The sequence below is a fragment of the Mobula hypostoma genome, chromosome 3, assembly GCF_963921235.1.
Source record: "Mobula hypostoma chromosome 3, sMobHyp1.1, whole genome shotgun sequence".
Taxonomy (NCBI): Eukaryota; Metazoa; Chordata; class Chondrichthyes; order Myliobatiformes; family Myliobatidae; genus Mobula; species Mobula hypostoma.
Window position 1 is genome coordinate 7,101,555 of NC_086099.1, and position 15,103 is coordinate 7,116,657.

At 39.4% G+C, this 15,103-nt stretch overlaps 1 protein-coding gene across 2 annotated transcripts in view; it reads right to left on the minus strand.

Annotated features, from left to right (window-relative positions):
* cfap53 (cilia and flagella associated protein 53) overlaps window positions 1-15,103 on the minus strand; it is a 39,610-nt gene that overhangs the window by 6,552 nt on the left and 17,955 nt on the right. For both annotated transcript variants that reach the window (XM_063042612.1, XM_063042613.1), the window contains exon 6: window positions 2,561-2,777. In XM_063042612.1, coding sequence (XP_062898682.1) covers window positions 2,561-2,777 — 217 coding nt within the window. The remainder of the gene's footprint in view (window positions 1-2,560; window positions 2,778-15,103) is intronic.

The window sequence follows — 15,103 nt, forward strand, 5'->3', positions numbered from 1 at the left end:
TTGTGAGAAGGAAAGCATAGAGGAAACTGTCAGCTCATACCAAGGTGATCAGGGCTGGAAATGCAATAAGGAATAAGGACTAGAATAATGGAATAAGGCTGTGCTCTCTTCTTGCTGCTACTATCAGGCAGGAGGGACAGGAGCCTCAGGACCAACACCACCAGGTTCAGGAACAGTTATTACCCCTCAACTATCAGGCACCTTGAACCAAGGGTCATCATCTTCTTCTCCTTCCCCTCCTTCCCCCCATCACCCCTACTGGGGCAAAGGTTGCTGACAGCAGGTTACTACAGCCCACTGTCCAGCTGACTTCAGAGTTTCTGGCAAACTCTAGCCGAGACTTCATTTGAGTATTTTTCAACAGTGGCTTTCCCTCTGCCACTCCCCCACAAAGCTGCGACTGGTAAAGCACCTAGGCAAGAGTTGTTGTATGCAGAGTCTCTCTCATCTCAGCCACAAAAGCTTGTGACTCCTCCAGAGTTGTCAGAGGTCTCTTGGTGGCCTCCCTCACAAGTCCCCTTCTTGCACGATCATTCAGTTTTTGAGGATGGCCCACCCTAGGCAGGTTTATACTTGTGCCATATTCTTTCCATTTCTTGATGATTGACAACTGTACTCCAAAGGATATTCAATGACTTGGAAATTTTCTTGTATCCATCTCCTGACTTGTGCTATTCAATAAACTTCTGGTGGAGTTGCTTGGAGTGTTATTTTGTCTTCATTGTGAAGGTTTTGCCAGGATACTGACTCACTAGCAGTTGGACCTTCCAGATACAGGTGTAATTTTACAACAATCGATTGAAGCACCTTGACTACACATGGTGATTTCTATTTAACTAATTATGTGATTTCTAAACCAACTGGCTGCACCAGTAATGATTTGGTGTGTCATATGAAAGCAGGTGAATACTTAGGCAATCAATTTATGTTTTGTATTTGTAATTAATTAAGATCACTTTATAAAGATCTGCTTTCACTTCGGCACGAAGGAATCTGCTTTTGTTGACCAGTGTCAAAAAAGCCAAATTAAATCCACTGTGATTCAATGTCGTAAAACAATAAACACAAAGACTTCCAAGAGGGATGAGTACTTTATGTACTATACGTACTTTGACAACAACTTCACTTTGAACTTTGAGTAAGCAGGCAGAGCACATGAGAAAAGTGATTAGTGGAGGCACAACATTTAGGAGGCTCTAAATTAAAACTGACACAACTGGAATACAAGGAAGAAACTCATAACACAAGAACAAATGAAAATTGGAGCAGGAGTCGGTCTCCTGGCCCCTCAGGCCTGCCCTACTATTCAATCAGAGTCAGAATCGGGTTTAATATCATTGGTTTTATGTCATGAAATTTGTTGTTTTGCAGCAGCAGTACATTTCAATACATAATAAAAAGAACTATAAATTAAATTAAGAAATATTTTAATTAAATAAGTTGTGCAAAAAGAGGGCAAAAAGTAGTGAGGCAGTGTACATTGTCCATTCAACAATCTGATGACAAAGGAAAAGCTGTTTCTGACCACTGAGTGCATGTATTCAGGCTCCTGTACCTCCTCCCCTATACCTTCCTCCAATCACCTTAAAATTATGCCCCCTCATACTGGTCCTGGGAAAAAAAATCCTCTGGCTATCCACTTGATCTTGTACACCTCTGTCAGGTCACCTCTTATCCTCCTTCATTCCAAAGAGAAAAGCCCTAGCTTGCTCAACCTTTCCTCCGAAGATATGTTCTCTAATTCGGGCAGCATCCTGGTAAATTTCCTCTGCACCATCTCTAAATCTTCTACTGTCATCACCGATAATAAAATAAAATAACTACAATAACTGAGCCCAGAGCACATTCTCTCTTCCAACTCACACACTGTTTATGTTACTTGTGTACAAGGAGAACTGTGTGGCCCCTATTACGACCCTGCTCTGAAACCAGGACAGAAAACTACTATTTTTATACAGAACCTGCTCATCAGTTATAGATATTGACCATTTGGTAAACAGTACATGTTTGAATTCCATACTTGCAAGATCAATTGCCATTCACAATCCAGGTGTTAGAAGTTTAAGCTGACAACCATTGATATTTTAGAAGTTAGTAAAACAATTGCCCCTTAGTTGGGTGTATTTCTCATCCTTCAGCTATTCCAATCTCATCTGTCTCCAGTAGTCCCTATTGTATAAAGGAATGTTTTTTGGAAGGCGTTTCTGGAAAGGTCTCACTGCAGAGGCCTCACTCATCTGGCTTGAGTAACGCTGCTGTAGTCACCACTACCCCCCCCCACCCATCTCATCTGTAGTAAGCAGAGATGTCTCCAGTCATCTCACTTCAAAGGTCTCACTTGACTACAACTGCTCCAGGCTAACCTTGCCTTAATGCTTGCCTTACCAAAACTTCCACATCTTCCCCAATAATAAGACAACCATAATGAACACAATATTCCAAAATGTGGTCTATCCAGAGTTTTATAGAGCTGCAACATTACCTCATGACTCTTGAATTCAAATATGGATTTTGGCAAAAGAATAAAAATAATTGGGAAAAAGCAAAACAAGATTCTTACATTTCTCTTGAATCTGAAGTCTGCGTGTTTCCATCACTTCCTTCTGGAGGCGGTCTTGAGCCTCTTTCTTCAAGCGCACCCGTTCTTGGCGTTTGGCCCATGTTTTCTCCATGTCCGCCTCAATGAGCCGGTTTGCTTCCTCTTCCTGACGCTTTTCATCCTCTGCCTTCTGGGCCAAGTAATTTCGGTACAGCTGCTGTTCTTGTCTTAGGTCCATCTGAGATAAACAAAATAATCAAAAATTAAAACAATTATTAAAACAAAATTAACATGGTTTTGAGCAACATTAGCTTCCTCCCTTCTGGTCACTCATACCCCCTAGGTCAGCAGGTCCCCTAATCAGTTGGGATTTTAATTTGTATCTCTTGATTGTGTTGAGGTCTTGGCATTACTAATTTAACCACCATTGCCAAACCACCTCTCCATGAGGAATCAGATTTGTTCTTTCTCTTTATCAACAGACTTGATGGGCCGAATGGCCTAATTCTGCATGTGTGTCTTATGGTCTTAATGATGGATGATGCTTCTTTTGAGGCTTGAAATTCAGAGTCACTTCATCAGCAAATCCAGAGTTTGAGGCCTGGAATTTTGGGTCCCTTCATAGGCAAGTTCAGAGTTTGATGCCCAGAGTTCGTGGTTCCTTCATTGGTGAGTCTGGAGTTTGAGATCCCTTTATCAGTGAGTCTGGAGTTTGAGGCCTGGAGTTCAGGGTCCCTTCATTGGGAATCTAGAGCTTCAGGGATGGAGTTTAGGGTCTCTTCATCGTGAATCTGGCATTCATGGTCCCTTCATCAACAAGTCTGTAGTTCAAAGCTCAGAGCTTAGGATCGTATCAATTTTCAAGACTAGATAGTTTGATCCAAAAATTGGAATTTGGCCTTTTACTGTGAAATTAGGAAAATAAAAGATACCCTAATTGTCTCATAGGTCTGTTAGACTATTCAAAGTGGTCATAGCTGATTTTTGACTAAATCTACCTCTACCACCACCTCCGGCAATGCATTCTACACATGCACTGTGTAAAAAAAATCTACCTCTAAATTCATTCCTATACTTTTCTCCAATCAATTTAAAATTATGCCCCCTTGTATTAGTCATCTCCATTCTGGAAAGAAGTCGCTGGCTGTCCACTCAATCTATGACTCTTTTCATCTTGTAATCTCTAAAAAGTCATCTCTCAGCCTCCTTTACTTCAAAGAAAAAAGCCTAGTTGGCTCAGGCTAGCTTCATAAGACATGGGTGGGGAGGGTGGGGAGGGTGGGGAGGAGAAGATGGCAGCGCGACACAGCGCGCGCGGCCGCTCCAAAATTATATCGTATTTGTTAAGTAGGTACCGTGCACAATCCTGATTTGATGGAGACAGATGTGAGAAGCACGGAGGAACATCTGGAGAAACTTCTGAAATGCCTGTTTCACTGCCGTTGCTACTGCGTGATCGAGAATCTCCAGAAGGGAAGGCCCCAAATCCTCGGCTTTGCCTATTGCCGTGGTCGAAGCGCTCGGCAGAGATGGTGCTCGGTGCTTGGTGTCGGAGGGCTGGTCAGAGGCTCAAAGTTTTTGGACGGACTCAGAGTTGGACTGTGGTCGGGCGCTTCCAGGGTGCTGCATCGGCAAGTTTGCGGCGCTGGAGGCTCATGGCTAGAAGAGAGTTTCTCTTCCTTCTACCATCTGCGTGAGATGATGGGACTTTCGAGAGACTTTGAGACTTTTTTTTACCATGCCCATGGTCTGTTCTTTATCAACTTACGGTATTGCTTTGCACTGTTGTAACTATATGTTATAATTATGTGATTTTTGTCAGTTTTTTTTAGTCTTGGTTTGTCTTGTGTTTCTGTGATATCATTCTGGAGGAATATTGTATCATTTCTTAATGCATGTATTACTAAATGACAATAAAAGAGGACTGTGTGTCCTCATTATCCAGGCAGCATCCTGGTAAATCTCCTCTGCACCCTCTCTAAATGTTCCACATCCCTCCTATAACTGAGGCAACCAGAACTGAAGACAATACTCCAGGAAAGGTCTAACCAGGTTTATTATCACGGACATATGTCAGAGTCACAGAACACTATAGTCATAGAAACATGCCATTTGGCTCATTTAGTCTGTGCCGAACTATTAATATGCCTAGTCCATCGACCTGAATGGGACCATAGCTCTCTATACCCCACCCATCCATGTACCTATCCAAATTTCTCCTAAATGTTGAAATCGAACCCAAATTCACCACTTCCACTGGCAGCTCATTCCACACTTGCACCTCTGACTGAAGAAGTTCCCCTCATGTTCCCCTGAACAGTTCATCATTCACCCAAAATCTCTGACTTCCAGTTCTAGTCTCACCCAACCTCAGTGAAAAAAACTTGTTTGCATTTACCCTATCTTTTCCCCTCATAATTTTGTACACCTCTATCAAATCTTCCCTCATTCTCCTGCACTCTAGGTTATAAAGTCCTAACCTATTCAACCTTTCCCTATAATTTGAGTCCTCGAGTGCTGGCAACATCATTGTAAATTTTCTCAGCACTCTATCTTATTGATATCTTGTATCCTGTAGGTAGGTGACTGGAACGGTACACAATACTCCAAACTGGGCCTCATCAATGTCTTAAACAACTTCAACATAACTTCCCAGCTCCTGTTCTCAATACTTTGATTTATGAAGGCTAATGTGCCAAAAACTTTCTTTACAACCCCATCTACCTGTGACGCCACTTTCAATGAGTTACAGCACTGTATTCCTAGATCCCTCTATTCTGAGAATACACACCTCAATGACCCCTACTACTCACTGTGTAAGTCCCACACTAGTTTGTCCTCCCAGAGTGTATCTACCATTTTCCAGCTTCTCCAGATCCCATTGCAAGCCATGATAGCCTTCTCGTTGTCCACTACACGCCCAATCTCGATGTTATCTGCAAAATTGCTGATCCAGTTAGCCATATTATCATCCAGATCATTGATACAGATGACAAATAACAATGATCCTGCGGCACACCACTAGTCACAGGCCTCCAGTCAGAGAGACAACCATCTACTACCCATTCTATGGCTTCTACAGCAAAGCCAATGTCCAATCCAATTTACTACCTCAACCTGAGTGCCAAGCAAATGAACCTTCTTGACTAACCTTCCATTCGGCCCCTTGCCAAAGGCCTTATTAAAGTCCATATAGACAACATCTACTTCCTTGCCTTCATCAACTTACCTGGTAACTTCCTCAAAGAACTCTATAAGATTGGTTAGGCATGACATACCTCATATAAAGCCATGTTGACTAATCCTAATCAGTCCCTGTCTATCCTAATACTTATATATCTGGTCCCTTAGAATACCTTACATAATATATTGATTTTGATAGAGTTAATTCGACCAATCAGCAATAACGAAAGAGGCGACCAATTTAATAGTATCCTTCTTACGTGATTCAATAGGGTAAGAAAATTTTCTTTAAACAGACACATAGTTTTTAGTGATTGTTACACCTAACCAGACCTATCCTTCTCCATAACTATATTGAAACTAATGGCATTATGACCATTAGATGCAAAGCGTTCCCCTACACAAACTTCTGCCACACACCCTGCCTCATTCCCTGAAGGAGATCTTGTATTGCACTCCCTCTGATTGGGACCTCCATGTCCTATCTAGTCCTTTTATAGTATAGGCATTACAGTCAATATGTGGAAAGTTAAAATCACTTGCCATCACAACCTTATGTTTCTTACAACAGTCTGCAACCTCTCTACAAATTATTCCTCTGAATCCTGCTGATGGCCGGAGGTCAATAATATAATTCCATTAATATGGTCATCCCTTTCTTATTCCTCAGTTCCACCCATATAGCCTCAGTAGACAAGCTCTCTGGACAGCCCTGCCTGACACTTTCCCTGAGTCGTAATACCACCCTTCCCTTTTAATCCCACCCACCCCACGTCATGAAATTTGTTGCTTTGTGGCAGCAGTCCAGTGCAATATATTAAAAAAATACTAAAATTTACAATAAGAAATATTTTAGAAAATAAGTAAGTCTTACAAAGAATGCAGCATAACACCATAAGACATAGGAGCAGAATTAGGCCATTGAGTCTGCTCCGCCATTCAATCATGGCTGATCCCAGATCCCACTGAACCCCATACACCTGCCTTCTCGCTATATCCTTTGATGCCTTGACTCATCAGGAAACAATCAACTTCCTCCTTAAATATACACGTGGACTTGACCTCCACTGCAGTCTGTGGCAGAGCATTCCACAGATTTACTACTCTCTGGCTAGAAAAAAAAATTCTCCTTACCTCTGTTCTAAAGGGTCCCCCCTCAATTCTGAGGCTGTGTCCTCTAGTTCTGGATACCCCTAACAAAGGAAACATCCTCTCCTTATCCACCCTATCTAGTCCTTTCAACATTCTGTAGGTTTCAATGAGATCCCCCTACATTCTTCTAAATTCCAGTGAGTACAGGCCCAAAGCTGCCAAATGCACCTCATATGTTAACCCCTTCACTCCTGAAATCATCCCTTGTGAACCTCCTCTTAACTCTCTCCAATGACAACACATATTGAGATCTAGGGCCCAAAACTGTTGACAATACTCCAAGTGCAGCCTGACTAGTGTCTTAGAAAGGCTCAGCATTACCTTCTTACTTTTATATTCTATTCGCTTTGAAATAAATGCCAACATTGCATTTGCCTTCTTTACCACAGACTCAACCTGTAAATTAACCTTCTGGGAGTCTTGCATGAGGATCCTAAGTATCTCTGCACCTCTGATGTTTGAACCTTCTCCCCATTTAGATAATAGGCCGCACTATTGTTCCTTTTACCAAAATGCATTATCATGCATTTCCCAACACTGTGTTCCATCTGCCACTTTTTTGCCCATTCTTCCAATTTTTCTCTTTCCAATATTTTTATTAGTTTCTACAAAGGAGAATACAGAGTACAAGAAAGTATATATAAAAGGTCAAAAAAGATTTTTAAAAGCTACCAATTACATTACATCTATCCATAATAACAATCTCATTACCCGTATTCATGTAAGTTAATCAATAGTTATATTGAAATATACTAATTTTTACAAAAAACAGAATCCAACCCCTACTAAGACCGAAGCTGTTTATTAAGGAGAAAAAAGGTAAAATACCTTCTCATATAATAAAAAATAATAATAGCCAACATCTGAATTTAAACAACAAATTGAAGGTTTTGAAAATAATTCAGAAAAGGTCTCCACAATGTTTGAAAGTCTTGACGAGATTCAGAAATTGAACAATGAATCTTCTCTAAATCTAAGCATGACATAACGTCGCATAACCATTGAGCACGGGTAGGAGGAAAAACATCGTTCCATTTAAACAAAAGCGCCCTCCTAGCTATAAGAGAGCTAAAGGCCAAAACATGTAAATCAGATGTCTTCAGCTTGATATCTTGTCCGGCAACAATACTAAATAGTGCTCTCAGAGGATTAGGGTTAAAATTGACCTTGAAAAGTAAAGAAAAAGTTTGAAAATCTTCCTTCCAATTTTTTTCAAGACTTGGACAAGTCCAAAACAGATGAATTAATGAAGTTTCTCCATTATTACATCTGTCACAGTAGGGAGATACATCCGGATAAAAACGAGCTAGCTTATCCTTAGTCATATGAGCTCTATGTACCACCTTAAATTGTTTATGAGGGAATGGCGAACACATAACAATGAAGTATTAACCAGTTTAAAAATTCCATTCCAAGTTTCCTCAGATATTGATGCCTGTCAACCTTGTTCCCAGAGATTCTTAATTTTGTCTTAAGGGACATTCCCCTCTCCAATAACATGCCACAAATATCAGATATTGAACCATTATGAAAAGGTGTCAAATTGAAAATTACGTCCAGTAAGTTCTTATCCGAGCTTATAGGAAATGTGCATAATTGAGACCTTAGAAAGTCTCTGATTTGTAAGTATCTAAAAAAGTGAGTTTTGGGTAAGCTATATTTAGCTGACAATTGCTCAAATGAAAAAAAGATCTCCGCCAACAAACAGATCCCAAAAACATTTAATACCCAACTTATCCCATTCTTTAAAAACTAAATCAGTCATGGAGGGTTTAAAAAAAAGTTAGAATAAGCGGGACTTGAAAGGGAAAATCTCAATAAACCAAAGTGTTTTCTAAATTGTATCCAGATCCTCAGAGTATGTTTAATGATTAAATTATCAGTTAGTTTACTTACAGATAAAGGAACTGAGGATCCAAGAAGAGAAATAATATAAAATTTATTAACAGAATTAGCTTCTAAAGAAACCCATACCGGACAGTCCACATGATTAATATAATATAGCCAAAACGTAAGATATCGTATATTAACTGCCCAGTAATAAAACCTAAAATTAGGTAAGGCTAAACCTCCAGACTTTTTAGATTTCTGAAGATGAACTTTATTTAATCAAGGATGTTTATTTTTCCATATATAAGAGGGCAAAATAGAATCAAGAGAGTCAAAAAACGATTTAGGAATAAAAACGGGTCAAGCCTGAAAAAGATAGAAAAATTTAGGTAGAACGTTCATTTTAATAGAATTAATTTGTCCGATCAAAGATATTGAAACAGGCGACCAATTTAGTGATCCCTTTTTACACTGTTCAATAAAGTAAGAAAGTTTTCTTTAAACAGGTGTTTGTAATTCTTAGTGACTGTTACACCCAAATAAGTAAATTGATTCCTTACTATTTTAAAAGAGAGATTAGTATTAATTGATACCAAATTATTTAAGGAAAATAATTCACTCTTATGTAGGTTCAATTTATATCCTGAAAACTGGCTAAAACAGGAGAGTAAAGAAAGTACACAAGGTAACAAGGTCTCAGCATTAGAGATAAAAAGCAATATATCATCAGCATAAAGCCAGATTTTGTGGGTGATACCTCTCCTTAAAATACCACAGGTATCATTAGATTCTCGAAAAGCAATGGCAAGGAGTTCTAAAGCTAGATCAAAGAGCAAAGGACTCAACGGACAATCTTGTCTAGTTCCACGGTGAAGTTTAAATGGTTTGGAATTTTGAAAATTAGTAAGAACCCGAGCAGAAGGAGGTAATAAAGTAAGTTAATCCATTGAACAAAATCTGGTCCAAAATTAAATTTTTCTAAGGTTTTAAATAAATAATTCCATTCAACCCGATTGGAGGTCTTCTCAGCATCTAAGGATATCTCACATTCCGATATCTCCTCAGAAGGAGAGTAAGTAACATTTAATACATGGCGTATATTAAAATGGGAATGTCAGTTTTTAATAAATCCAGTCTGGTCATCAGCAATAATAGAAGGCAAGATATTTCCAGTCCTGCGAGCCAGAACTTTAGAAAGGATTTTAGTATCAACATTGAGTAATGAAATTGGCCTTGTTCTTTTTTAGGATAAGCAAAATAGAAGCTTCATAGAAATCTTCATAGAAAGATTCAGGCAAGCTACCCAATTTGAAAGAATCCAAAAAGACTAAGTGTAACTTCGGTATAACTAATGAGGAAAAAGCCTTATAAAATTCTCCAGAAAATTCATCTGGACCCGGAACCTTCCCCGAGTGTAGTGAATGTATAGCCTCGGCAATTTCCTCATAAGAAATGGGTTGATCCACCTGTTTGCAATTATCTGCAGAAAGTGCAGGGATATTCAATTGATCTAGAAAATTATTCATTACAGTACTATCCTTAGGGGAATCAGAACTATAAAGTTTAGAATAGAAATCTCTAAAGGTATCATTTATTTCAGAGTGATCAGTTGTCCTATCACTATTATTATGATTGTGATTATGAGGACACACAGTTTCCTTTTATTGTCATTTAGTAATGCATGCATTAAGAAATGATAAAATGTTTTTCCAGAATGATATCACGAAAACACATCACAAACCGACTTAAAAACTAACAAAAGAACACATATTTATAACATATAGTTGCAACAGTGCAAAGCAATACCGTAATTTGATAAGAACAGACCATGGCACAGTAAAAGTCTCAAAGTCTCTTGAAAGTCCCATCATCTCACGCAGACGGTAAACCTCCAGCGCCGCCAACTTGCCGGTGCAGCATCCTGGAAGCATCCGACCACAGTCTGACTCCGAGTCCGTCCGAAAAACTCCGAGCCTCTGACCACCTCCCGACACCGAGCACCATCTCTGCCGAGCGCTTCAATCCCGGCCCCAGCAACAGGCGATACACAAAGCCAAGGATTTGGGGCCTTCGTCTCCGGAGAATCTCGATCGCACAGTAGCAATGGCAGTGAAGCAGGCATTTCAGAAGTTACTCCAGATGTTCCTCTGCGCTTCTCACAACTGTCTCCATCAAATCTAGATTGTGCACGGCCCCTAGTTACACATAACTGATATTCATTTGGAACGGCCGCGCGCGCTGCATCGCACCATCTTCTCCTCCCTCACTTTAGTTTTACAAATTTCTTTAATTTGTCGTTTAACTACATAAGTTTTTAATTGGTTAGTCAATACTTCGCCTGATTTATCTCCATGAATGTAAAATTGAGTTTCATCTTTAAGAAGTGGAGTTTTAATTGGATATGTTAAAACGCCAAAATCTGTTTGTTTGATGAAGGCCAGGGGGATTTAAAGATAGAAATACAGAAGCTTGATCTGAGACAGCAATCTCTTTATATTTACAGGAACGAACTGATGAAACCATTTGACTATCGATAAAAAAAAATCAATCCTGGAATATGTATGATGGACATGGGAAAAAAACGAGTACTCCCTATCTAAAGGATGTAAAAAAACGCCAAACATCAACAATACCACACTTCAATAAAAAAGATTGAATAAACAAAGCTGATTTATTAAGAGTCACTGGCTTAGAAAATGATCGGTCTAAAATTGGATCTAGACAACAGTTAAAATCTCCTATCACCAGAGAACAAAGACTCAGATCTGGTAAAAACAAAAAAAAACACTCAAGGAAACCTGGATCATCTATCGTTTGTACATTTGCGGCATACACAATGGCAAATGCTATTAATTTATTATCTAGTTTTCCTGAAACTATAACAAAACGTACATTGGTATCCTACACTACTTTACGTTGGACAAAGGAAAATGTATTATCTATAAGAATCGAAACTCCTCTAGATTTGGCCTGAAAAGAAGAATGAAAACAAAAACTATTCCAACGGCTAAAAAAAAATGCAAATTATCACATTTGCGTATGTGAGTTTCTTGTAAGATAATAATAGGGACCTTAAATTTCTTAATACAAGCAAAAATCTTATTACGTTTAACAGGGTGATTTAACCCTTTCACGTTAAAACCGAGTATATTAATAGTTTGGTCCATTTTTAATATTATTTAAAGGAAGGGTTAAAATGTAAGTTAAAACCAACCCATAAGCCTTGAGAAATGGTAACCAAGCAACAAGTTGGCTAAAAATTCGAAAACAGCTTCTGAGAAAAAAAAACCATACCCCTGCCTCCCAAAGAAAGAAGGCCGACCAATAGAAAGCCAGCATCTACAACTACGGACAACCCCCCAAAAAACCTGGTGATTGCTCCAATTAGTTTCAAGGTTATTATTTATTCCAACCTAGACAAAACAATATCCAAACAAGAAATTCAATTCTCGTATATCAAAAATACAGTATTAAAGAGTACAAAAGGAAATTAGTTACAAAGGTTTACCAAAAATAAAAGATGCAATTATTCATACAGAAAGACATTAAACATTAATCTTGTATCTTCATGAAAAAACAGACTAAGCAGTGAGCTTCCAAATTTAAAAAATCTTTGTGCTTCAGCATTCAAACGAAACCATTCCAAGGATCCATCTTTAATGAGATTCTCAGTCAAACTGGGTAGCCAGGGGACGGCTTGAAACCCTTGTTAAAAAAAAAATCCAACAAAGCTTGTTTAAACTTGCACGTTCCTGCATAACCTCAAACGAATAACCTTCGAGAATCTTAATATTCCAACCTATAACCAATCATGCCCCTTCAACAGGATCCATGAATTAAAAGTTTCTCATTTAATCCTGTGTCTTCATGTAAAGACAAATTAAACAGCTAGCCTTTGAATTTAAAAAACCTTTGTGCTTCAACAGTCGAACAAAACCATTCAAAAGATCCATTTTTAAGTGTGATTTTGAGTCAGGCTGGGTAGCGAAAGGAAGGCTTGAAACCCTTGTTAAAAATCATGGACATAACTTCTTTGAACTTAGCATGTTCCTGCATAACCTCAGGTGAGTAATCTTCCGCAAGTCTAATCTTACGACCATTATAGTCAATCATGCCTCTTCGACGAAATTCACAAATTAACAGTTTCTTTGTTTTAAATTCATGAAAACAGATTATTACTGATCTTGGTCTATCTCCCTTAGGTCTAAACACAGGAGATCTGTGAACTCGATCAATCATAGGTAAAGACGTCAAAATTTCCGGAAATAATTCTTGCAAAAAGTTTACAAAAAATTCCAAAGGATGATTACCGTCGATTAATTCTTCAAGACCCAGAACCCATAGGTTATTTCTTCTACTTCTATTCTCTAGGTTGATCATCTTCTGTCTTAACTTTTCGTCGGACTTCAATTGCTTTTCACAAAGCTTTTGCAATTCATCCACTTCCATTTCCAGAGACGACAAAATTGCTTCATTATTTTTATACGTTTATCATGTTCATTAAGTGTTTGTTGAATAGAATCCGATTCACCATCTACTTGTTTAAATTCAGAGCTGAAATGTTGAAACTTCTCAGAGGCTTCTCATGTATGATTTTGCAGCAAATCCAGAATAGAATCCAAAGAAGCAAGGAGATCATCCTTTTTAATACTCTGGCACTCCTTCCAGTCATAATGAAAGAATATCACACTTAAAAAAGTTTCAAGACAGGTTGGAAATATTAAGATAATTAGAGTTGGAGCAATGGCAGGTTGCTGTTACTCCATCAGCCACCACCAGGAAAATTCCAATCTTTCTGTCCTGCTGCAATCGCATTGCTTCCTCAGCACGACCTACCCCTCCACCTATCTTCGTATCATCCGCAAAGATTGCCACAAAGCCATCAATTCCATTATCTGAATCACTGACAAATATTGTGAAAATATACTGACCCCTAAGGAACACCTCTAGTCACCGGCAGCCAACCAGAAAAGGCCTCTTTTATTCCCACTCACTGCCTCCTGCCTGTCAGCCATTTTGCTATCCATGCCAGTATCAAGAATATAGTGAAGCAGTGTTCATGGGTTCATTGTCCATTCAGAAATCTGATGAAGGAGGGGAAAAACCTGTTCATAAAACATCAAGTGTGTGTCTTCAGGCTCCTGTATCTCCTCCCTGGTGGTAGTAATGAGAAGAGGGCATGTCCTGGGTGGTGAGGGTCCTTTATGATGGATGATGCCTTTCTGAGGCAATAGTTTTGAAGATTTCCTTTACAGCTGCAACATTACCATGTGGTTCTTGAACTCAATATTCTGACTAACGAAGGCCAACACATCATATGCAACTCCACCATGGACAGTCCCAAGCCCAGCTGCAAAGTAAGGATGATTGGGCGTGGGGCTAGCAACCACATCCCATAAAAACCCAGTGTTACAGAAACACTAACAGAAGCTCTGAAGACCTCATCTCTAGGAGAGGAAGATGGGCTACTTCAGCGGTCCACAACCACTGGGTCGCAGACTGGTACCGGGCCGTAAAGCATGTGCTATTGGGCCACGAGGAAACGATATGATTTGGCGATATGAGTCAGCTGCACCTTTCCTCATTCCCTGTCACGCCAACTGTTGTGCTTGAACGCACGCGAGGTCATTACGCACGCGTCATCCATGTCAGCGCAGGAAGAAGATCAATTCCTCGAGCTTGCGGGCTGAAAAGTATCTTTGACATAACATCTCTGCTGGCATTCTGGATTAAAGTCAAGGCTAAATATCCTTGAGATAGCCACAAAGGCACTGAAAACGTTGCTTCGATTTCCAACATATCTCTGCAACGAATGCAACGAAAACTAAATTGCGGAATAGACTGGACATAAGGAACCCCCTTTGCGTATCGCTGTCTCCCATTCACCCCTCGATGGCACCATCTTGTTGCAGGGAAACAAGCCCAGGGCTCCCACTGATTCAGCGATATTGGTATGTGGCAATGATTTTATATGTTATTGGTATGTGGCAATAATTTTATATGTTCATACGGGGGAAATATGTGCTGTGTGTTTAATATCCAAAAGTTACTTAAAATGTTATGATGCTATTGTCTTATAACTGACTTATAATTGACTTATCACTATATTCATGCGAGGAAAATATGCGCTGTGTGTATAATATTAAATTCGTTAGATAAACCCTTTTGGAAATTAAATTGAATGTATTAGCCACTTATCACCTATATTCCGGTTGCGATTAACACCGCACCCCCCCCGAACAGAATCGCCAAAAACTATTTGTAGAAAAAAGATCGGCACGTACACGCATGTGCACTGGTGCCCGCGCAAGGCTTCATCGGGGTAAACACAACGTATTTGACTGCTACTCTTGTCCGTTGGCAACCCTAACCCCCTCATCCCACCCCCCGCCCCCGGGT